This window comes from Heterodontus francisci, chromosome 28 (assembly GCF_036365525.1).
Source record: "Heterodontus francisci isolate sHetFra1 chromosome 28, sHetFra1.hap1, whole genome shotgun sequence".
Lineage (NCBI taxonomy): Eukaryota > Metazoa > Chordata > Chondrichthyes > Heterodontiformes > Heterodontidae > Heterodontus > Heterodontus francisci.
The window spans coordinates 14,947,374-14,972,464 of record NC_090398.1 but is presented as its reverse complement, the minus strand read 5'-3'; the positions used below and the strand labels follow the sequence as shown (position 1 = coordinate 14,972,464).

At 47.8% G+C, this 25,091-nt stretch overlaps 1 protein-coding gene across 1 annotated transcript in view; it reads left to right on the top strand.

Moving 5' to 3' along the window:
* Positions 1-216: 216 nt before the first annotated feature.
* Positions 217-25,091, top strand: part of LOC137385228 (equilibrative nucleobase transporter 1-like) — a 140,122-nt gene continuing 115,247 nt past the window's right edge. The window contains exons 1-2 of the mRNA XM_068060214.1: positions 217-406; positions 23,742-23,874. Of these exons, the coding sequence (XP_067916315.1) occupies positions 217-406; positions 23,742-23,874 (323 nt within the window). The remainder of the gene's footprint in view (positions 407-23,741; positions 23,875-25,091) is intronic.

The following is a 25,091-nucleotide window of genomic DNA, read 5'->3' as shown; positions in this document are numbered from 1 at the left end:
CAATAAGAAAAGCTGAACCGATCATAATCTCATTGCTGTCTGTGGGAGCTTGCTCAGCACAAATCTGCTGTCACATTTCCTAAACAATGATCATCCTTCTACTGTACTTGATTGTCTGTAAAGCACATGGGGACATCCTGAGACAGTGAAAGGGGCTGTTTCTATTGCATTTCTTTCTTTCAGTTTTTGTAGGGAATATCCCAAGAGTCGGGTCCAATGGAATCATTGTACAAGAGGGTGAAGCGGTATTTGACCTTTGCCACTGGGCTTTTCGAGTGCATTGGCTTCGTGGCTGTGGTCTTCGGCTGGGCCTCACTCGTCTTTGTGCTGAAGATTGAGGAATATTTTTCCGACCTCTGTGTCCCACTGCAGAATGCCAGCGACCCCGGAGTCAGGAATGGCACCGGTAAGTGTCCATGGGTAGAGTGAGTGAAAGAAAGAGGAGGCGGGCAGGGAGAGTGTAGAGAGAGTGAGAGATGGAATGTAGGGGAGCAGGAAGAGAGGGAAAGAGGGGGGATGATACTGAGAGAAGGAGAAAGGGTGGATGAGTGAGAGGGATTCAGATGGAAAGAAAGCGAGAAATGGAGCATGGAAGCATGTGTTTGGACAGGGTAGAGAGAGGGATAGAGGGGAAAGTTTCCAGTAATTGTTGAGGGAGGGATTAGGAGAGATGGGGAGGGGGCGGGAGAGAGAGAGAAAGTGGGAGGGAGGAATGTTCAGGGGAGATATTGACAGAGCCAGAGAGAGAAAGAGAGATGGAGGCAGAGAGAAACAGAGAGAGAGAAAGGAAGGAAGGGCACCTGTACGTGTTCAGGAGAGAGAGAGAGAGAGAGGATTGGAGCAAGTAGGTGTGTAGGGAAAGAGGGAGAGCGAGAGATGATGAAAGATAGTGAGGTTGCATCAGAGAGAGAAGAGTCCCAGAGAGGAAAAGAGAGAAAGAGAGAGCGAAGAAGCAAGAGAGAGAGGCAGAGGGACACAGAGAGAGACAGCCAGGCAGAGAGTTGGACAAGTAAGTCTGCGGGAGAGAGAGGCAGAAACAGAGCGAGACTAAGGGAGAGAAAGAGACAGCCAGAGAAAGAAAGAAACAGAGACAGAGAGAGAGCGAGAGAGAGAGAAAGATGGATAGATAGAGAGAGAGAGAGAAAGATGGATAGATAGATAGAGAGAGAGGGAGGAATGGCACAAGTAAGTGTGCAGGGGAGAGATTGATAGATAGAGTCATACAAACATATGAATTAGGAGCAGGAGTAGACCACTCGGCTCCCCGAGCCTCCTCCGTCATTCAACAAGATCATGGTTGATCTGATTGTAACCTTAACTCTACATTCCCATCTACCCTCAATAACCTTCCACCCCTTTGCTTATCAAGAATCTATCGACCTCTGCCTTTTGAGGAAGAGAATTCCAAAGACTCACCACCCTCTGGGAGAAAACAAATTATCCTCATCTCTGTCTTAAATGGGCGACCCCTTATTTTTAAACAGTGACCCCTAGTTCTAGATTCTCCCACAAGGGGAAACATCCTTTCCACATCCACCCTGTCAAGACCCCTCAGGATCTTATATGTTTCAATCAAGTCACCTCTTACTGTTCTAAACTCCAGCAGATACAAGCTTAGCCTGTCCAATCCTTCCTCATAAGACAATCCGCCCATTCCACGTATAATTGTAGTAAACCTCCTCTGAACTGCTTCCAACATATTTACATCCTTCCTTCAATAAGGAGACCAATACTGTACACAGCACTCCAGATGTGGTCTCACCAATGCTCTGTATGGTTAGCATCCTTCCATCAGTGAAAGATGATGGACACACAACAAACAATCCATTTCGGTGGGGTGTCTTCTCTTGGTGTTGATGTATGTGAAGGCCAATCCTCGAGAATCAGGTTCTGCCACAAGTGCTGGAGGTGAAGCTGCCAAGTGACGCTGTGAGTTGTTGTTTTTGGCATTGGTGCCTGTTGCCAAGCTGCTCCAGCAACTGGTGATCGTGGTAGTGCACAGCAGTCCACGGGGGGTGTCGCCATTTCCGTCTTTCGCCTGCCAGTGACTTCCGGGTGTGACACCAAACCGGCTCTGTTTGATTAATGTCAACACACTTGGGAGCTCTGCCTTTGAGAGGACTGCTGCATTTGAGATTCTGTCCTCCAGGATATACCCAGAATGTGCCGCAGACAGCGAAGATGGAAATGATTGAGTTTCTTTTCCTGGTAGCTGTAAGTCACCCATGTTTCACAGCCATACAGCAAGGTGCTGAGAACATAGGCCTTATAAACCATCAGCTTGTTCCGAAGAGTCAGCTTGGTGTTATTGCATACATGTTTCGTGAGTCAGCCAAAAGTAGTAGCTGCTTTCCCCATGTGTGTATCGAGCTCTGCAGCAAGGGACAGACTACTTGCCAGCGTTGACCCAAGGTACCAGAATTGGCAAACCACTTCCAGTAGGGTGTTATTTAGTGCCATCCGGGGCAGAGATGCAACACCTTGTCCCATGACCACGGTTTTCCTGATGCTTATAGTCAAGGAGAACAAGTTACAGGCATGGGAGAGAAATTCCATGAGTCTTTGTAGCTGAGTTTCCATGTCAGCCTACTAGCACAGCATCAGCAGTGTAGAGGAGTTCGCTGCTCAGGACGCCATGTGTTTTTGTCCTCGCTTTCAGCTTTGATAGTTTGTTGAGCTTGCTGTCTGACCTCGTGTGCGAGTTGACTCCTTCCATATCTGCAGGGAGGATGGAGGTCACGAGTATGGAGAAGAAGATTTCAAACTGAGTGGGGGGGTGAGGACACAACCCTGTTTCACTCCATTCTTCACTCCAAAATTGTTGGTAGTGGAGCCATCAAACTGTACAGTGCAGAGCATGTTGTCATGAAAGGAGCGGATGAGACTGAGGAGCTTCGGCGCACAGCCAATGTTTTCTAAAATCTTGTAGAGCCCTGCTCTGCTGACAATTTCGAATGCATTGGGTGAGAACTACAAAAGTAAGGTAAAGGGGTATACCCTGTTCCTACACTTCTCTTGTAGCTGGCTTATGGAGAAGATCATATCCACAGTAGATCTGCCAGCACGGAAACTGCACTGCCCTTCCGGTACACTCAGTCTGCAAGTAAATGAAATCCTTTAATTATGGCCCTAGCGAAGGCCTTCCCCGTGACGCTAAGGAGTGAGATGCCCCTGTAACTGTTGCAGTCTCCTTGGTCATCTTTGTTGCTGTATAGTGTGGTGACTTTGGCATTACGCATCTCCTGTGGAGCAGAGTCGACATTCCAGCAGAGAAGGAGAAGTACGCTGGTGTCTGGAGGAAAGACAAAAGCCGATACATCTGGTATCTATTTGGTTGCAGGAGTTGCCTGAAAGTACAAACTCGAGGGAAACACGAGCTGTCTAATGGGTTTTGTCGTGTTAACTCCCTTAGCCATGAGCTCCTGATGTTGTTGTTAATGTTGAAGGCACCAACTGGCATGGCTCAGAAACGGCACAAAAGTAGGAGTAATCCTGTCCTCCAGGTGTGCGAAGGGATCAGCTACAGGTCTCTACTTCCCACCTCCAAGTTGCCACCTCCATCCCCCGAACCCTCCAATTACTACGCCCTCAGGTGTTCAGTCTGAGAATGTCTGTAGGTCGCTTCGGAGTGAATGCAGCACAAGGGAGTGATCTTCTGGCCAGGAATTTTTTTTCCACAATACACTTTATTCATAAAAATCTGTAAAAAATACATTACAAAACAGTTCAAAACAGCACCAAATCGACAATACAAAGAGTGCAAAGGAGATCAGTTTCCGTCAATACAGGAGCGAGTTGCCTCACAACCTTTCCATTTCATTTTACATGCCAGGTACATTTTTCATCAAACACATACTTTCTGGATACAGCCCGAGGTGTTTCCCATGGATCCAGCCCCTCAGTTCAGCTTGGTGGGGGGACCTTACACAGTGGTCTTTCCCCATTGAGCCTTTGCTGCGGCTGCCCCAAGCTTTAGTGCGTCCCTCAGCACGTAGTCCTGGACCTTGGAATGTGCGAGTCTGCAACACTCGGTCGTGGACAACTCTTTGCGCTGGAAGATCAGCAAGTTTCGGGCAGACAAGGAGCATCTTTCACCGAATTGATGGTCCTCCAGCAGCAGTTGATGTTTATCTCGGTGTGTGTCCCTGGGAACAGCCCGTAGAGCACAGACTCCTGTGTTACAGAGCTGCTTGGGATGAACCGCGACAAAAACCACTGCAGCTCTCTCCACACCTGCTTTGCAAAGGCACATTCCAGAAGGTAGTGGGCATGAACAGGCAGAAGCAGAAAAACCAGTGTAACCAGTGGCCATTCACATGCTCAGCAAGAGATTGAAATCTCTCAATCACATCAGCAGTAGGTGAAGGGCAGTAAACTGATCAAAGTTAATTTAAATATCACAACAAAGCATCAATCCGGAGACAAGTTTGTGTCTTAACGTTATAACCTTGTTGCTTTGAAGCTCTGTTTCAAAGAGGATATAGATCTTGATTTTTACAGATCCTTATCACAGTTTGCAGATCAGAAAACCAAAAGTAAAGGCAGCAGGTTATAGCAGGAAGCAGAGTCTTACACCTCTGTAAGTCTGCCAAAAGATGCTTCACCTCCTGAAGGACGTGGATGAGCTTTCCGGACATCGATGGTGGGCACTAGGGACCTTATTACCTGCACCCGCTTCCCCTCCCCCCCCCAACCCTTTTCCCCCCTTCCCCTTCCCTGCTCCACCCTCTCAGCTCACCCCCCAACAACCCCGTCCCAGCCCGCACCCCCCGCACCATCTTCCCCCCACACCCCCTTCCCCTGCACCCCCCCCCACCCCCTTACAGCCCCCTTCCCAGCTCCCCCTCGCACCCCCCCCTCCCTCCACCCCTCCCCCTCGCATCCCCTCCTCCCACAGGCACCATCCTACACCTGTGTAGGGGCCCTAACAACCCCACTGCCTCGTGGGCGTCTCGGGAGAGACCAAGGCTAAGGGAGTAAACCCTAACAGATAATCCGGAGCGGAACCCCGTAGGCGGTCATGTGTCACCTTTGGCATGTTTCCGGCAGTTCCTGCAGCCATACCGGTGCCAAACGTCGTGCTCTGCACTCCTTTGGACCCCACCGGAAAGGCCGAGAGGGGGGTTTTGACGACTGGGCAACTCTCAACCTCCATAAATTCGCCCAGGCATGCGCCATGGAGAGGTCACTCCATAGTTGCCTCACAGCGACTGACACAACACGGAAGGCAGCAGTTACGGGTTATAAGTCCAGATAAATTGGCGTAGAAACTGGGCGCCACGGGTTGCCTTTGTCGGTGGGAGAGGTCATTGCACCTCACTGGACAGCTACCGCCTGCCTCAAACCGGGCAGCCCCCGGTCAATAAGGTTCTGTCCCGCCACAGTCTACCTGCTTCAATGGGTGCTTGGAGCTCAGGGTCATTGCCCGAAAGGTGGACTGATACACCGCACCAAACAACACGAAAAAAGGAAAGAAGGTACCAGCCCTTCGCTTTGCAAGCTGGAACGTCAGAACTATGTGTCCTGGCCTGTCGGAAGACCTTACACAAATCAACGATTCTCGGAAGACCGCCATCATTAACAACGAGCTCAGGAGACTCAATGTAGACATTGCAGCACTTCAGGAGACACGCCACAGTGCAGACTGCGACACCGACCACTCCCTGGTGTGCAGCAAGGTTAGACTCAGACCAAAGAAGTTACATCATTCCAAGCAGAAGGGCCACCCGCGCATCAACACCAGCAGAATTTCTCACCCACAACTGTTACAAAAATTTCTAAATTCACTTGTAACAGCCCTTCAAAACACTCCCACAGGGGATGCTGAGACCAAGTGGGCCCACATCAGAGACGCCATCTATGAGTCAGCTTTGACCACCTACGGCAAAAGTGTGAAGAGAAATGCAGACTGGTTTTAATCTCATAATGAAGAGCTGGAACCTGTCATAGCCGCTAAGCGCATTGCACTGTTGAACTACAAGAAAGCCCCCAGCGATTTAACATCCGCAGCACTTAAAGCAGCCAGAAGCACTGCACAAAGAACAGCCAGGCGCTGCGCAAACGACTACTGGCAACACCTATGCAGTCATATTCAGCTGGCCTCAGACACCAGAAACATCAGAGGAATGTATGATGGCATGAAGAGAGCTCTTGGGCCAACCATCAAGAAGATCGCCCTCCTCAAATCTAAATCAGGGGACATAATCACTGACCAACACAAACAAATGGACCGCTGGGTTGAGCACTACCTAGAACTGTACTCCAGGGAGAATGCTGTCACTGAGACTGCCCTCAATGCAGCCCAGCCTCTACCAGTCATGGATGAGCTGGACATACAGCCAACCAAATCGGAACTCAGTGATGCCATTGATTCTCTAGCCAGTGGAAAAGCCCCTGGGAAGGACAGCATTACCCCTGAAATAATCAAGAGTGCCAAGCCTGCTATACTCTCAGCACTACATGAACTGCTATGCCTGTACTGGGACGAGGGAGCAGTACCCCAGGACATGCGCGATGCCAATATCATCACCCTCTATAAAAACAAAGGTGACCACGGTGACTGCAACAACTACCGTGGAATCTCCCTGCTCAGCATAGTGGGGAAAGTCTTTGCTCGAGTCGCTCTGAACAGGCTCCAGAAGCTGGCCGAGCGCGTCTACTCTGAGGCACAGTGTGGCTTTCGTGCAGAGAGATCGACCGTTGACATGCTGTTCTCCCTTCGTCAGATACAGGAGAAATGCCGTGAACAACAGATGCCCCTCTACATTGCTTTCATTGATCTCACCAAAGCCTTTGACCTCGTCAGCAGACGTGGTCTCTTCAGACTACTAGAAAAGATTGGATGCCCACCAAAGCTACTAAGTATCATCACCTCATTCCATGACAATATGAAAGGCACAATTCAACATGGTGGCTCTTCCTCAGAGCCCTTTCCTATCCTGAGTGGCGTGAAACAGGGCTGTGTTCTCGCACCCACACTTTTTGGGATTTTCTTCTCCCTGCTGATTTCACATGCGTTCAAGTCCTCTGAAGAAGGAATTTTACTCCACACAAGATCAGGGGGCAGGTTGTTCAACCTTGCCCATCTAAGAGCGAAATCCAAAGTACGGAAAGTCCTCATCAGGGAACTCCTCTTTGCTGACGATGCTGCTTTAACATCTCACACTGAAGAGTGCCTGCAGAGTCTCATTGACAGGTTTGCGGCTGCCTGCAATGAATTTGGCCTAACCATCAGCCTCAAGAAAACAAACATCATGGGGCAGGATGTCAGAAATGTTCCATCCATCAATATTGGTGACCACGCTCTGGAAGTGGTTCAAGAGTTCACCTACCTTGGCTCAACTATCACCAGTAACCTATCTCTAGATGCAGAAATCAACAAGCGCATGGGAAAGGCTTCCACTGCTATGTCCAGACTGGCCAAGAGAGTGTGGGAAAATGGCGCACTGACACGGAACACAAAAGTCCGAGTGTATCAGGCCTGTGTCCTCAGTACCTTGCTCTATGGCAGCGAGGCCTGGACAACGTATGTCAGCCAAGAGCGACGTCTCAATTCATTCCATCTTCGCTGCCTCCGGAGAATACTTGGCATCAGGTGGCAGGACCGTATCTCCAATACAGAAGTCCTCGAGGCGGCCAACATCCCCAGCTTGTTCACACTACTGAGTCAGCGGCGCTTGAGATGGCTTGGCCATGTGAGCCGCATGGAAGATGGCAGGATCCCCAAAGACACATTGTACAGCGAGCTCGCCACTGGTATCAGACCCACCGGCCGTCCATGTCTCCGCTATAAAGACGTCTGCAAATGCGACATGAAATCCTGTGACATTGATCACAAGTCGTGGGAGTCAGTTGCCAGCGTTCGCCAGATCTGGCGGGCAGCCATAAAGACGGGGCTAAAATGTGGCGAATCAAAGAGACTTAGTAGTTGTCAGGAAAAAAGACAGAAGCGCAAGGGGAGAGCCAACTGTGCAACAGCCCCGACAAACAAATTTCTCTGCAGCACCTGTGGAAAAGCCTGTCACTCTAGAATTGGCCTTTATAGCCACTCCAGGCGCTGCTTCACAAACCACTGACCACCTCCAGGCGCGTATCCATTGTCTCTCGAGATAAGGAGGCCCAAAAGAAGAGTCTTACATTGGTCCAATCTAGTCCGACACAGACGCATGATATTGATGTCCAGAGAACCATAAAACCATAGAAAGGTTATGGCACTGAAAGAGGCAATTCATCCCATCATGTCTGTGTCGGCTACAAAAACAAGCCGCCATTCTAATCCCACTTTCCAGCACCTAGTCCATAGCCTTGCAGATTACAGCACTTCCGGTGCAGATCCAGGTACGTTTTAAATGAGTTGAGGGTTTCTACCTCCGCCACTGATCCGGGCAGTGAATTCCAGACATCCAGCACCCTCAGGGTGATAAAGTCTTTCCTCATGTCCCCTCTAATCCTCTGCTGATCCCCTTAAATCTGTGCCCCCTGGTAATTGACCTCTCCGCTAGCGGAAACAGATCCTTCCTGTCTACTCTATCCAGGCCCCTCATAATTTTGTACACCTCTATTAAGTCACCTCTCAACCTCCTCTGTTCTAAGGAAAACAACCCCAGCCTATCCAATCTTTCTTCATAGCTGCAACTTTCAAGCCCTGATAACATTCTTGTAAATCTCCTCCGTCCTCTCTCCAGAGCAATTATGTTGTTCCTGTAATGTGGTGATCAGAACTGTACACAATACTCCAGCTGTGGCCGAACCAGTGCTTTTTTTTACAGTTCCTCACTTCTTCTACCCCTCTCAATATCTTCCTGTTTATTGTGTATTCCCTCGCTTTATTTGCCCTCCCCAAATGCATTACCTCACACTTCTCTGGATTGAATTCCATTTGCCACTTTTCTGCTCACTCAACCAAACCATTGATATCATTCTGGAGTCTACAGCTATCCTCTTCACTATCAACTATATGACCAATTTTTGTGTCATCTGCAATTTTCCCAATCTTGCCTCCCACATTTAAGTCCAAATCATTACTATATACCACAAACAGCAAGGGACCCAAAACCGAGGCCTGTGAAACGCCACTGGAAACTGCTTTCCATTCACAAAAATTTCTGTCAACCATTCCCCTTTGTTTCCTGCCACTGAGCCAGTTGTGGACCAACTCGTCACGGTGCCCATGAATCCGATGGGTTTTTACTTTACTGACCAGTCTGCTATGTGGTACCTTGTCAAATGCCTTACTAAAATCCATGTAGACAACATCCACTGCACTAGCCTCATCAATCCTCCTTGTTACTTGCTCAAATGCTGACTGTCCCTGATTAATCCGTGCCTTTATGACAGTTCATCCTGTCTCTCAGAATTGATTCTAATAATTTGCACTGACCGGCCTATAATTATTTGGCCTATTGCTCGCACAATTTTTAAATAAAGGTACAACGTTCGCAGACCTCCAATCCTCTGGTACCTCGCCTGTATCCAGTACAGATTTGAAGATGATCCTCAGAGTATCCGCTATTTCCTCCCTGGCTTCCTTTAACAACCTGGGATACATCCATCCAGCCCTGGTGATTTATCCACTTTCAAGGATGTCAGACCCTCTAGTACTTCCTCTATCATTATGCTTATCGTATCTAATATTTCACACTCCTCATCTTTAACTACAATGTCTACATCAGCCCTCTCCTTTGTAAAGACACAGACAAAAAAACACATTCAGAATGCTGCCCACATCTTCTGCATCCATGAATAAGTTCCCTTGTACATCTCTGATAGGCCCTACCCTTTCCTGAGTTATCCTCTTGCTCTTAATGTACTGATAAAACATCTTTGATTTTACCTGCCAATACTTTTTCATCTCCTCTCTTTGTTTTCCTAATTCCCTTTTTTACTTCACCACCCCTCCCCCCCCCACTTTCTATACTCCTCTGGGCTTTCTAAAGAATTATGTTTTTTGTGACTGTCATAAACTTTCATTTCATGCTTTATCTTATCCTGTATGCAGGGAGCTTTACATTTGGTGGTACTACCCTTTTTCTTTGTGGAGACATGTCTACATTGTGCCTGTAGAATCTCGCTTTGAATGCCTCCAGTGAAGCTAGGAATTGGAAGCCAGAATTGAGAGAAAGAAAACATCCAGGTCTTGTCCAGACCTTTACCAGAGCTCACAAGGTATGGTTGGGGTTGGGCTTTGTACCACAAGACAGAGGCTGTTTAAGCTAACAGTTAATTTGACGTTTGGTGTTAAAAGGCAGCCACTGTTAGAATCAGGGTAACTGAAACAGCAGAAGAGAGGATTTAGTGGGGAGAAAGAGCAGCAGATGGCCACTGATCGATATGAACAGTGAGGAGCTCTCTAGGGAGCTGACTGCCCACGAGCCATCTTCGAGTAGTGTAACTGTATATCTGTGCCCTGTATGACTGAAGCATAACCTCCCTACTTTTAATTCCCCTCGCAAGAAACAATAACGTTCTGTTAGCTTTCCTAATAACTTGCTGCACCTGCAGACTAACCTTTTGCGATTCATGTACTCAGACACCCAGAACTTTCTGCATCTCAGAGCTCTGCAATCTCTCACCATTTAGATAATATGCTTCTTTTTTATTCTTCCTGCCAAAATGAACAACTTCACACTTTCCCACATTGTAATTTGCCAGATCTTTGCCCACTCACTTAACCTATCTATATCCCTTTGTAGCCTCCTTATGTCCTGTAAATTGTAAAAAGTTGAGGCCTCAATACAGATCCCTGTAGAGAGAGAGAGAGAACACAAGAAAATGAGAACATAAAAGCAGGAAGAGGCGATACGGCCCATTGAACCTGCTCTGCCATTCAATAAGATCATGGCTAATCTGATTGTGGCCTTAACTCCACTTTCCTGCCTGCTCCCCATAACCCTCAAAAATCTGACAAACTCAGCCTTGAATATATTCAATGACCCATCCTCCACTGCTCTCTGAGGAAGAGAAATCCAAAATTAACAACCTTTTGAGAGAAGAAATTCCTCGTCATCTCCGTCTTAAAAGGGAGACCCCTTTTTCTGAAACTGTCCCCTGGTTCTAAACTCACCCATGAGGGAAAACATCCTCTCTACCTCCACCCCGTCAAGCCCCTCAGAATCATATATGTTGCAATAAGATCGCCTCTCATTGCCAATGTTGGTTGGCGCAGGTGCAGATGATGTAATTGCGTAATGCGGGGTAGCTAGGGGGGAAGTGGGGAGAGAGCGGCGCGGGGTGAGAGAGTGGGGGTGTGGGGGAATGGGGAGAGACCGGGGGGGTAGAGAGCTGGGGGAGAGAGCGGGGGCGGAAGCAGGGAGAGAGCGGGGGAGGGGGAAGCGGGGAGAGAGCGGGGGGCAACAGGAAGCGCGTGGGGGGAAGCAGGGAGAGTGCAGGGGGAACCCTAACCCCCGCTGTCCCCCCTACCCCCTCCACTCTCCCCCCTCCCCCTCACCACCCCTCCTCCCCACTCTCCTCGCCCCCTCCCCCAACCCCTCTCCCCCTGCTCTCCCTCCTCCATCCCCAATCCCCTTCCACCCCCCTCCCCATCTCTCCCTCTCCTCCCCCTCCTCCCTCCCTCCTCCCCGACCCCCAGCCCCCGCTCCCCCACTGCTCTTCCACTCCCCTTGCTCTCCCCCACCCCCTCTCCCCCACTCCCCCACTGCTCTCCCCCACCCCCCTCTTCCTCCCCCTCCCCCCCGCTTTCCTCTCTCCTCACTCCCCTCCCCTTTCTCCCCCCTCCCTCCCCCTCTGCCCTCTCCCTCCCCCTTCCCCATCCTTCCATCCCTTCCCACCTCTCCCTCCCCTCTCTGCCCCACCCCCTCCCTCCCCCTTCCCCCCTCCTCCCTCCCTCCCCCTCCCCCACTGCTCTCCCCCACCCTCTCCCCTCCCTTCCCCCTGTCTGTCCCCCCGTTCCAGGAGTTGTCAGCAAATGCAGCCTGCAGTATATTACCCCAATCTCATGTGCTCTAATTTTGTTCACTAACGTCCTGTGTGGGACCTGATCAGAAGCCTTCTGAAAATCCACATCCACCACATCCACTGGTTCTCCTATATCTATGCTGGAAGTAACATCCTCAAAAAACTCCAACAGGTTTGTCAAGCATGATTTCCTTTTCATAAGTCCATGTTGACTCTGCCCAATCATATCATTATTTTCCAAGTGTCCGATTATCACATCCTTTATAATAGATTCTAACATTTTCCCTACTACTGACGTCAAACTAACGGGTCTGTAGTTCTCCGTTTTCTCTCTCGCTCCCTTCTTAAACAGTGGGGTTATATTTGCTACTTACCAGTCTGCAGGAACCCTTCGACAATCTATAGAACGTGGAAAGATCACCACCAATGCATCCACTATCTCTATAACCACCTCCTTCAATCCTCTGGGATACAGCTCATCTGGTCCAGGGGATTTATCAACCTTCAATCGAGTTAATTTTTCGAGTACTACCTCTTTATTAATACTAATTTCTTTCAGTAATTTTCAGTAATCCAGAAAGCCAGTTGTATTTAACTCGTCAGTAAAGTGATGGAAGGTGTCATCAACAGTGCTATCAAGTGGCACTTGCTTAGTAATAACCTGCTCGGTGACGCTCAGTTTGGGCTCCGCCAGGGCCTCTTAGCTCCTGACCTCAGTACAGCCGTGGTTCAAACATGGACAAAAGAACTGAATGCAAGAGGTGAGGTGAGAGTGAGAGGGGAACTGGTGTCAGTAAGTGTGGATCAGAGAACTTGAGAGAGAGTGAGAAGGCAAGAGAGTGTGGGAAAGAGAGGAAATGGCATCAGCAAGCTTGCAGGAGAGAGAGTGAGAGAGAGAGAGAGTGAGAGAGATAGAGAGGGAGAGAGAGAGAGAGAGACGGAGAGAGGAATGGCTCCAGTAATTGTGCAGAGGAGAGAGTGTGAAGGAAAGAGAGAAAGAGTGAGAGCACGAGAGAGAAAGTGATTGAGAGATGAATGGCACAGTAATTGTGCAGGGGAGACATTGAGAGAGATAAAAAGGAAGAGAGTGAGAAAGACAGAGAAGGAAAGGCAGCTGTAAGTTTACAGGAGTGGGGGGGAGAGAGAGGGAGGAATGGCACCAGAAAGTGTGCAGCGGAGCGACGGTGGAGGACAGTGGAGAGGTTGATAGAGATGGGCAGGGAGAGAGAAAGGGAGAGATAGAGATAGAGAGACAAAGAGGAATGGCACCAGTAAGTGTGTAGTGGAGAGATGGTGGAGGGCAGGGGAAATACATCAGAGAAGGAGAGAGTGTGAGCAATAGCACCCATAATTGTGCAGAGGGAGAAGGGGAGAGTAGGAGAGGGAAGGAAACCGAGAGGAAGGGGAGGATGGAGAAAGGGAGAGGGTAGAGAAAGGGAGAGGTAGGGGAGGGTAGAGACAGAGAGAGGAAGGGGAGGGTGGAGAAAGGGAGAGGTAGGGGAGGGTAGAGACAGAGAGAGGAAGGGGAGGGTGGAGAAAGGGAGAGGAGGGAGAGGAAGGAGAGTGTAGAGAAAGGGTGAGGAGAGAGAGGGTGGAGAGAGATGGAGAGGAAGAGAGAGGGGTCTGGAGAGTGAGATCGAAAGGGAAAGTGTGTGAGGAGAAAGGGAGAGAGCAAGAGAAGGAGAGAAAGAGGAGTAAGAGGTGAGAAAGGGAGTGAGGGAGAGAGAGAGCCAGACGTCAGAAGGGGAGAGAGGGGGCTGGAGAGAAAGATTGAAAGGGAGAGAGTTGAAGAGGAATAGATAGAGAGAGGGATACAGAAAGTGTGAGAGGAAGGGGAGAGAGCAAGGGAAAGAGCGAGAGAGAGAAGGAGTGAGATGTGAGAGAGGGAGGGAGCATGAGGGAGGAAGTGCGAGAATGTTGTGGCATAGGGTGGGAGAGAGGGAGGGGTGGGAACAGGAGGGAGATGGGTGGATGAGAGAGTTTGATCGGGAGGTAGTGGGAGAGAAATAGGGTGAGGAAGTAAGGAAAGAGAGGGGGAAGGGAGTGTGAGGGGGAAAGAGGGGAGGGAGAGAGGGAGAAAGTGAAGGGAATGAAGGAGAGAGATAGAAGGAGGGAACAGGGCTAGAGGTGTAATATTACTTACCTCTTAGGTATGTGAACTATTATATAAGATTCACAGAACAACAAGCAATATCCCAAGAAAACATGGGTTTTATTCTACTTTAACTCGAACATAGGTACACAGCTGCCACATCTATACTGTCAGGCTACACCCACAGCTCCCGAGTCATGTGTGATGCAACATCACTTTCTCTGGTGATCATCACTTACACCCTCTTAAGTCCGGCCCACATCATCCCTTTTTTTCTTCCCAAAGATAAAACACATAAGTACCGTTTGAACTAACTATACATGATTGAAACAAAATGTTATTTACAATTAAGCAAGTTTAAAACATTTGGAAATATCAAGGAGGTTTGCTTATTCATCTCGACCTTGTTGTCATAAACCTCTTCCCAGAGTTGAGCTCTTTTGATGAGTCCTTTGAGACTCTTGTGACTCGGAACTCTGGTTAGCATGTACTTCCTCTGTGTTTCTAGCCTCTGTATGTTCATCTTCCAACTTTGTCTTTGAACATGTCCATCCTGCCACAGTCTGTCACATGTGGTGTTGTCATACTGCTCTCTGAGCTGACTTCAGTTTGGTCTTAGAATCACATCCCTGTGTGTCTGAACCTCGTACAATGCCTTCATCTTCCCTCTCTTGGAAAGCTTAGAAAAGTGATGACTGGCAACATCACCAAACCCTGGCAATCCCTCTGGCCTCTGGATTACTTGCTGCGATGAACTGAAGCCTGAGGAAAGATTCCCTGCAATATCATCTCTTCGTTTCAAAACTCTCAGCCTTTGTGTCGTCCTTTACATGGACCGAGCTGATACACTCGTCCTGGATATTTTCTACCATTTTCAGTGTGTTACTAACTTCATGTAGTGTGACAATTTGTAAACCGCAGCATACTGGAAGTCCTTTGACTGCTGGTCCACTTCTGTCTACAATATATAACATTTGTGGTAGCCTTTCGGAGTTCCCATAGCTGCACTGCAAGGTTATTGCTCCAATACACTTGATTGGAAAACCATTGTCGGCTGGTCAGCCGAGCTGTGATGGGTTGTACCATCGATTCCCATTTCTTTAAGAACATGTCCTTCTGTAACAGGCGGACAGAATATTTACACATCCTCTGGTGTTGATTTTCACTCTGAACTGGTTCTTGCCACTCATAATCCCGATCATGGTGACTGCTTCAGATTGTGTAACAGCATTGACACGTTGATCCATCTAACTATGTGAAATGCTTGCTCTCTATTCACACAAGTGCATTCACCAAAGTCCTCCTGGCACTCTGTCTCTCTGCTGACCTGATGTACCTGCTTGGGCTTTCATCCTGCTTTGGCGTACCTTTTGTTGCATTTGCCATCCCATCTTGCAAACCTTTTCTCTGCATGTGATCTTCCACCGTTCCTGTGTGCAGTATCTGAGCTCGGCCTTCTGCACTGCCTTGCCCAGTGTCCTCACATTTCACAAGCTTTGCGCAGATCCTGGTCCGCCGGACAACTGTTCATTGGGTGAGTCGGGCCAGATTTGCGACAACTCCTGGAAGACCTCTGAACCTTGATGAACATAACAATTGTCCTATCTGCCCCCAACACTTGTAGCTGTTGGCACCCAGCCTTGATGGCTTCAAATTTCCTTCCATCATTGAGTGCGCTCATCATCTATGGTGTGCTCTTTCTTCTTTGCGTGCAGGTCTTTTTGAAAGTGTGGTAGATGTCTTTGTTTCGGCATCTTGTAACTAACTGGTTAATGAACTCATCTTGCCTTTGCCGGTAAGCCTCTGTACTCATAAATTTACCGTTACTTTGAGCTGCTGCTCCAGCAATACCCATAGCTTTTTATGGTCCTTTCGACCATCAGCTGACAATCCTGAAGTGTTGCTCCATTGCAGACCCTCGTTGCCCAGTGCAACCTTCATTTTCACAGCTTGTTTCCCTGGTTCACTCACTTTTTGATCCAGGAAGCACAGTTCCAACTGCTGACAAAACAGTTTAATTTCAAACACCATGTCCAACGCCTTCCAATCCATGATTGGATACCTAAAAGCCATTCTCCTTTTATTTTTTATATAAATATGGGACTTGTTACATGTTTTCTTTTACACAGACAAACGTCTTTCACAGGCTCTCTGCTTTCCAGCTTTTGATATTTGTACAGGATATTTTTCTTTGAAACTGAAAGAGCAGTTCCTTGTTTAACCAGCTGTTGGATTTTTTTTTAAAACGCAGAGCTTTTTTTTAAACTGAGAGGAGTTCTGTTTCTTTTAAGATGGCTGCAGCTTGCAGTACCGGCAGCTGCCACAACCAGCCTTTTACTTTGTGCTGGACCTCAAGTGGCTGTTGAGCTCCTCCCACTCTTTTCGGCTGAGGGCCCACCCCAAAGCAAAAAGAACCAGGAAAGCTAAAGCATTTACGGCTGTGCTGCTTTTCAAATATGTCAACCCACTGCCAGGTTAGTTGAAAGCTCCAATCTCCTGGCAATTTGCCTGCTGTACTCACAGAGTTTCAACATCTCCCGGGGTCCTCCCTGTAGCCTAGCTCACTGCACTGTGGTGGGGTCTCCTGCCAACTGCTGTCCTGCAGGATCTTCAGCCACTCCAGGGAGGCATTCTGCTATTCTTTGTTGTCTCTTGGTGTGTTGTTCAGAAAAAAAAGATCAAACATTGCCACCATTTAATATTTGGTGATCTTCAGAAATAATACATAACCCAAACATTTCCACCATATAATATTACCCTGTCCCTTTGGTATGTAAACTATTCTAAGATTCACAGGACTACATGTAATATCCAAAGAAAATGTGTTTTTTAAATTATACTTAAACTAGAACATATGTACACAGCTGATACATGAGCCACATCTACACTCTGTCGTGCTACACCGAAAACTTCCTGGTCATGTGTGATGTGACATTAGTTCCACTGATGATCTTCACTTACAGATTCTTAGATGTTCCCTTTTAAGGTCGTCCCACAACAAAAGGCAGAGTGACGGGAGGCGAGAGTAAAACGGAGAGGGAGAGAGGGAGGGGGAGAATGAGGGAAGGTAGTGTGAGCAGGAAGGGTGTATGTGTGGGAAGGAAAGAGGGAGAGAGAGGGAGGAAGAGAGAAGATGAAGGGAGTGAGGAGAGAGAGAGAGGGCAGGGAGGGAGAGAATGAGAGGGATGGAGAATATAGGGTAGTAAAAAGAGGGAGAGGAATAGAGGGAGTGATTGGAGATAGAGAGAGGATGGGCAGAGAGAGAAGTGGAGAGTTAGAGGGGAAGGGGGGAGCAATGGGACTAAGAGGGAGACAGAGAGCTAGAGGGGGAATAGGGGGCCAGAGGAGAGAGAGACGGAGCATGTGGGAGTGAGTAGGAGAGAGAGGGAGGTGGTGAGAGAGAGGGAGTGAAAACAGATGGGGAGAGATGGTGAGGTTGCAAAGATAGGGGGAGGAAACTGGGAGAGGGATGGAGTGAGGTTGAGAGAGATAGCGTGAGGGGAAGGGGAGATAGAATGAAGGAAGGGGAGGGAGAGAGAGAGAGATGAAGGATGGAGGGGGAAAAAGAGAAAGGAGAGAGAGAGTGAAGGAGAGAGCCGGAGAGGAGAGGAAAGGGAAGAAGAGTTGAGGTTAAAATCAGATCAGCTATGATCTTGTTGAATGGCGGAGCAGGCTCGAGGGGCCGAGTGGCCTACTCCTTCTCCTAATTCATATGTTTGTATGTTCATATGAAGGGACAGTGGGAGTTCAATAGAGAGAGGGAGGGGCAGGGGAAGGGTATAGGTGATAGATGGAAGGAGGGAGGGAGAGAGGGGTAGAGGGAGAGAAGGGAAGGAAGGAGGAAAAAAGGGAGAGGGTGGGAGAGTGGAACAGAATAAGAGAGGGCAGGAGGGAAAGAGAGTGAAGAGAAAGAGCGAGTTAGAGGAAGGCAGAGATGGAGAGGGAGAGGGACAGTCATAGAATCACAGAATTGTTACAGTGCAGAAGGAGGCCATTTGGCCCATCGTGTCTGCACCAGCTCTCTGAAAGAGCAATTCCTTCAGTCCCATTTCCTTGCCTTCTCCCGATAACCCTGCACATTCTTCCTTTTCATATAACTGTTTAATTCCCTTTTGAATGCTTCAATTGAACTTGCCTATTCCACACTCTCAGGTAGCGCATTCCAGACGTTAACCACTCACTGTGTGAAAAAGTTTTTCCTCATGTCGCTTTTGCTTCTCTTACCAAATACTTTAAATCTGTGCCCTCTCGTTCTCAATTCTTTCACGAGTGGGAACAGTTTCTCTCTATCTACTCTGTCCAGACCCCTCATGATTTTGAATGCCTCTATCAAATCACCTCTCAGCCTTCTCTTCTCCGAGGACAACATAGAACATAGGAACTAGGAGCAGGAGTAGGCAATTCAGCCCCTCGAGCCTGCTCCGCCATTCAATACGATCATGGCTGATCTCATCTCGGCCTCAACTCCACTTTCCTGCCCATTCTCCATAACCCTTCAACCCTTTACTAATTAAAAATCTGTCTATCTCCTCCTTAAATATACCCAATGTCCCGGCATCCACTGCACTCTGGGCCAATGAATTCCACAGATTCACGACCCTTTGAGAGAAGTAATTTCTCTTCATCTCTGTTTTAAATCTGCTACCCCTTATCCTAAAACTATGACCTCTCGTTCTAGATTGCCCCACAAGAGGAAACATCCTCTCTACGTCTACTTTGGCAATCCCCTTAATCATCTTATATACCTCAATTAGATCTCCTCTCATTCCTCTAAACTCTAGAGAATAAAGGCCTAAACTGCTCAATCTCTCTTTATAAGACAAGCCCCCCATCTCTGGAATCAATCTAGTGAACCTCCTCTGAACTGCCTCCAAAGCAACTACATCCCTCCTCAAGTAAGGGGACCAAAACTGTACGCAATACTCCAGGTGCGGTCTCACTAATGCCTTGTACAGTTGCAGCAACACTTCCCTACTTTTATACTCTATTCCTTTAGCAATAAATGCCAAAATTCCATTTGCCTTCCTTATCACCTGCTGTACCTGCAAACTAGCTTTCTGCGATTCATGCAGGAGGACACCCAGATCCCTCTACACCGAAGCACTCTGAAGTTTCTCTCCATTTAGATAATAATGTGCCTTTCTATTCTTCCGACCAAAATGGATAACCTCACACTTATCCAGTTAAAATCCATCTGCCAAATTTTGGCCCATTTATCTAATTTATCCATATCCATTTGTAGATTTCTTATTTCTTTGTTGCAACTTACTGTCCCGCCTATTTTAGTGTCATCTGTAAATTTAGCTCTAGTACCTTCTATCCCTGCATCCAAGTCATTAATATAGATTGTAAATAGTTGGGGCCCGAGGTCCGAACCCTGTGGCACCCGACTAGTAAGATCTTGCCAACCAGAAAAAGACCCATTTATCTAGACTCACTGTTTTCTGTTGGTTAGCAATCCTCTATCCAAGCTAGTAACTTGCCCCTAACCCCATTGAACTTACCTTGTGTATTATCCTTTTGTGCGGCACCTTATCAAATGCCTTCTGGAAGTCCAGATAAACTACATCTACAGAATCCCTATTATCCACTTTTCTTGTTACAGCTTCGAGGAACTCTAGCAAATTAGTCAAACACGATTTACCCTTCATAAAACCATGCTGACTCTGATGGATTTCGTTTTGACTTTCTAAATGTCCTGTTATTACTTCCTTAATAATAGATTCTAAAAATTTCCCAATGTCAGATGTTAAACTAACTGGTCTATAGTTTCCTACTTTCTGCCTCCCTCCCTTTTTGAATAAAGGCGTTACATTAGCTTTTTTCCAATCCACTAGAACCTTTCCCGTATCCAGAGAATTTTGGAATATTATAACCAATTGATCCACGATCTCCACTGCCATTTTCTTTAAGACCCTAGGATGTAGGCCATCAGGCCCTGGGGACTTGTCTGTCTTCAACCTCAGTAGGTTGCTCAGTACTTTTTTCCTAGTGATGATGATTGTTCTAAGTTCCTCCCTTTCTATAACCTCTGCATTTCCTGTTACTATTGGGATGGTACTAATGTCCTCCACCGTGAAAACTGAGGCAAAATACTGATTTCGTGTCTCTGCCATTTCTGTGTTCCCCTCTATTAACTCTCCAGTCACATCCTCCAAGGTACCAACATTCACTTTAGCTACTCTCTTCCCTTTTATATACTTATAGAAGCTTTTGCTATCCGTTTTCATATTTTACACTAGTTTTCTTTCATAATTTACCTTTGCTCTTTTTATTACTTTTCTGATAACCCTTTGTTGATCTTTAAAAGTTTCCCAATCTTCCAGCCTGCCATTGGCCTTTGCAAAATGGTATGCCTTAGTTTTTGTCTTTATGTTATCCTTAACTTCCTTGTTTTTTCCCCTCCTAGAATCTTTCTTCCTCTCTGGAATATATTTTAGTTGGGATAAATTGAATATCTCCTTAAGCATCTGCCACTGCTCGACAACTATCCTACCTTGTAGTCTTCCTGCCCAGTGCACTCGGGCCAAATCTGTCCCCATACCTATATAATTACCTTTGTTTAACTCCAGGATGCTCAGTGGGACTCCAGCTTCTCGCCCTCAAACTGAATGTGAAATTCTAGCAAGCTATGATCACTTTTCCCTGGAGGATCCTTAACAATGAGATCATTTATTAATCCCACCTCATTACACAACACCAAATCTAGAATAGCCTGCTCCCTGGTTGGTTCCACAACATATTGCTCCAAAAAACAATCTCGAATACATTCAATGAATTCTCCCTCGAGGCTACCCTTGCCAATTTTACTAATCCAGTCTATATGCATATTAAAATCACCCATGACTATTGCTGTACCTTTCTTCCAAGCCCCCAGTATTTCCTGGTTTATACTGTGCTCCACTGAGGAACTACTGTTTGGGGACCTATAGATTACTCCCACCAGGGACTTCTTTCCTTTGCTACTTCTTATTTCTACCCAGGCTGATTCTACGCCTTGATCTTCAGTGCTTATATCGTTTCTCACTATAGCACTGATCTCTTCCTTTACTAACAAAGCGACACCACCTCCTTTTCCTTCCTGCCTTTCCTTCCGAAATACTGAGTACCCTTGGATATTGAATTCCCAAACCTGGTTTCCCTGCAACCACATCTCAGTAATAACCACTAAATCATACCCATTCCTCTCTATTTGTGCAGTTAACACATTTATTTTATTCCAAATGCTTCGTGCATTCAGATACAAAGCCTTTAGGTTTGTTCTATTATTAAATTTCCCTACTCTTGTACGATTCCTTGGTGCAATATGACATTCACACGTTCTGTCCCTTCCTTTTATTTTCCGGTAACAATCAGCCTCATCACTAACCTGCACTCCTACCTTCTCCTTTAACTTCCTAATTTTCCATGCAACTGAACCCTCCCCCGCACTATTTAGTTTAAAGCCCTATCTACAGCCTTAGTTCTGCAATTCGCCAGGACTCTGGTCCCAGCATGATTCAGGTGGAGCCCGTCCCATCGGAACTGCTCTCTCCTTACCCAGTACTGGTGCCCATGACTTCGAACCCATTTCTCCCACACCGATATTTGAGCCACGCATTTACCTGTTTAATATTATTGACCCTGTGCCAATTAGCTCGTAGCTCAGGTTGTAATCCAGAGATTATTACCGTTTTGGTTCTGCTTTTTAATTTAGCCCCTAGCTGCACATATTCCCTCAGCTGAACCTCTAACCTCGCTCTACCTATATCGTTGGTACCTACATGGACCACAACAACTGGATCTTTCCCCTCCCACTCCATGTTCCGCCGCAGCCCAGATGAGATATCCTGAACCCTGGCACCAGCCTTCGGGACTCACGATCCTGGCCACAGAGAACAGTGTCAATGCCCCTAACTATACTATCCCCAATTACGACTACATTTCTCTTTTCTACCCCCACTTGAATGGCTCCCTGTACCACGGTGCTGTGATCAGTTTGCTCATCCTCCCCACAGTCCCTGCTGTCATCCACACAGCGAGCAAGAATCTCAAACCTATTGGACAAGGACAATGGCTGAGGCTCCTGCAACACTACCTCCTGGATCCCTCTACCTGCCTCACTCATAGTCACACCTTCCTGTCCCTGACCACTGGCCGAATTCAAGGTAGTTAATCTAAGGGGTGTGACTGTCTCCTGAAACACAGTGTCCAGGTAACTCTCCCCCTCCCTGATGTGTCGCAGTGTCCGAAGCTCAGACTCCAGCTCATCAACTCTGAGCCGGAGTTCCTCGAGCAGCCAACACTTGCTACAGATGTGGTCACCAGGAACCACAATGGGGTCCACCAGCTCCCACATCATGCAGGTACAACACATCGCCTGGCCCTGCATCTCTATTTTATTTAATTAGATTTTAATTTGTTATTTAAATTTCCGACTGGTCTTTAGTTTTTTTAATCCACTTTAGTTTTTAGTTTCTATACTTATAAATCAATCAAGTCTTACTCGATGTTAATTCAATTAAATTAAATTAAAAACTTACCTGAATACTGACCCCAGCTGCTCTCTGTTTCCCTGCTCTCGCTGTTCAATGTGACATCACTCTGATGTCAGTTTTTGAGTTTTTCCTGGCTCCTCGGGCTCCGCTTCTCTCTGCCTCTCTCCCTCACGGGTTTTGGCGCGCTTTTTCAAACGTCCGATCCTGCTGCTCCTCGGGCTCCGCTCCTCTCTGTCTCTAACTTCTCCAATCTATCTTCATAACTGAAATTCCTCATACCTGGAACCATTCTCTTGAATCTCTTCTGTACTCTCGCCAATGCCCTCACTTCCTTCCTCAAGTGCGGCCCCACCTAATAACGTACTATTCCTTACTCTTGTACTATCTATCTCCCCCAGTATTCTGTGCACCTTGGCATTCCTCTCTAATATATGCTCCTGGTTCCCACACCCCAGACAAATTACCAGTTTTGCTTCCCTACAGTCTGAGCTTCCTCTCAGGTTCCCATTCCCCCGAGAACAGGGAACAGTCAACAGGGAAGAGTGAAAGAGAGGGAGAGGGATGAGAGTGAGCAAGAATGAGGGAGAGAGAGGGTGATCGGAGAGAGAATGAGGGGGAGAGAGTGAAGAGAAAGAGTGATGTAGAGGATGGCAGAGGAGGTGTGAGAGGGAGTGAGTCAACAGGGAAGAGAGAGAGACGGAAAGGGATGGGAGCAAGTGAGAATGAGGGAGAGAGGGTGACGGGAGAGAGAGTGAAGAGAAAGAGAGAATGGCAGAGGGAGGGGATAGAGAGGGAGCGAGGGAGAGGGTCAGCAATGGGAGTGAAGGAGGGAAAAGGATAGGGAGAGAGGGAGGGGTAAGGAGCGGGGAAGGGAACGAGGGGAGAGAAAGAGGGAGACTGTTGAAGAGAGGGGTTGGAAATAGAGGGACAGAGAGAGGAAGGGGAGAGGGAGATTGGGTGAGATTGGGAGATGGAGGGATTGAAGGTGATGGAGGGAGATAGAGAGAGATTGAGCAAAGGGAGAGAGAGAGACAGGGCAGAGAGAGAGAGAGGAGAGAGTGGGGGAGGGAGGCGTGAGGGAGGGGGAGAAGGAGAGGGGAACAGCTGTGTTTCCCACATAAGTGACTACATTCTAAAGTGATTTCTGACTGTAAAATGCTTTGGGACATCCTGATGTTATGAATAGAGATATAGAATGTTTCAGTTTTGCATCTAACTCTCTTTCTCTCTCACACGCTTTCCTCTTCTTTCTCCCTCAGGGGGATGCGAGCTTCAGGACGAACGTTTCGCTCTCATCTTTACCCTTGCCTCATTTGGCTTCAATATACTCGCCTTCGCCAGTGGCTTGCTGTTCGACTACTTTGGTACCACGGTAACCCGCGTCCTGGCCATGTAAGTCCTTGACCTTTTCCAGGTTATCGTGGGTTAGGGTTTGCTTGGTGGGGGGTGGAGGACAGCGAGAGGAGCGGGATGTCTAAGATGAGGAGGGGGCATGCAGAAGAGCAAGAGGCGGTGGCCTAGTGGTATTATCACTGGACTAGTAACCCAGAGTCCCAGGGTATTGATCTGGGGGCTTGGGTTCAAATCCCACTACAGCAGAAGGTGGATTTTGAATTTAATTTATAAATCTGGAATTAAAATCAAGTCTAATGATGGCCATGAAACCACTGTCGATTGTTGTAAAAAACCCATCTGGTTCACCAATGTCCTTTAGGGAAGGAAATCTATTGTCCTTACCTGGTCTGGCCTACATGTGACTCCAGACCCACAGCAATGTGGTTAACTCAAGCAACAGCCTGACATAGTCATACTCACAGAATCATACCTTACAGACAATGTCCCAGACACTGCAATCACTGTCCCTGGGTATGTCCTGTCCCACCGGCAGGACAGAACCAGCAGAGGTGGTGGCACATTGGTCTACAGTAGGGAGGGAGTTGCCCTGGGAGTCCTCAACATCGACTCTGGACCCCATGAAGTCTCATGGCATCAGGTCAAACATGGCCTACTGATTACCACCTACCACCCTCCCTCAGCTGATGAGTCAGTACTCCTCCATGTAGAACACCACTTGGAGGAAGCACTGAGGGTGGCAAGGGCACAAAATGTACTCTGGGTAGGGGACTTCAATGTCCATCACCAAGTGTGGCTCAGTAGCACCACTACTGACCGAGCTGGCTGAGCACTAAAGGACATAGCTGTTAGACTGGGTCTGCGGCAGGTGGTGGGGAACCAACACGAGGGAAAAACATACTTGACCTTGTCCTCACCAATCTGCCTGCCGCAGATGCATCTGTTCATGACCGTATTGGTAGGAGTGACCACCACACATTCCTTGTGGAGACGAAGTCCCGCCTTCACATTGAGAATACCGTCCATCGTGTTGTGTGGCACTACCACTAAATGGGATAGATTTCGAACAGATCTAGCAATGCAAAACTGGGCATCCATGAGGCACTGTGGGCCATCAGCAGCAGCAGAATTGTACTCAACCACAATCTATAACCTCATGGCCCGGCATATCTCCCACTCTACCATTACCATCAAGCCAGGAGACCAACCCTGGTTCAATGAAGAGTGCAGGAGGGCATGCCAGGAGCAGCACCAGG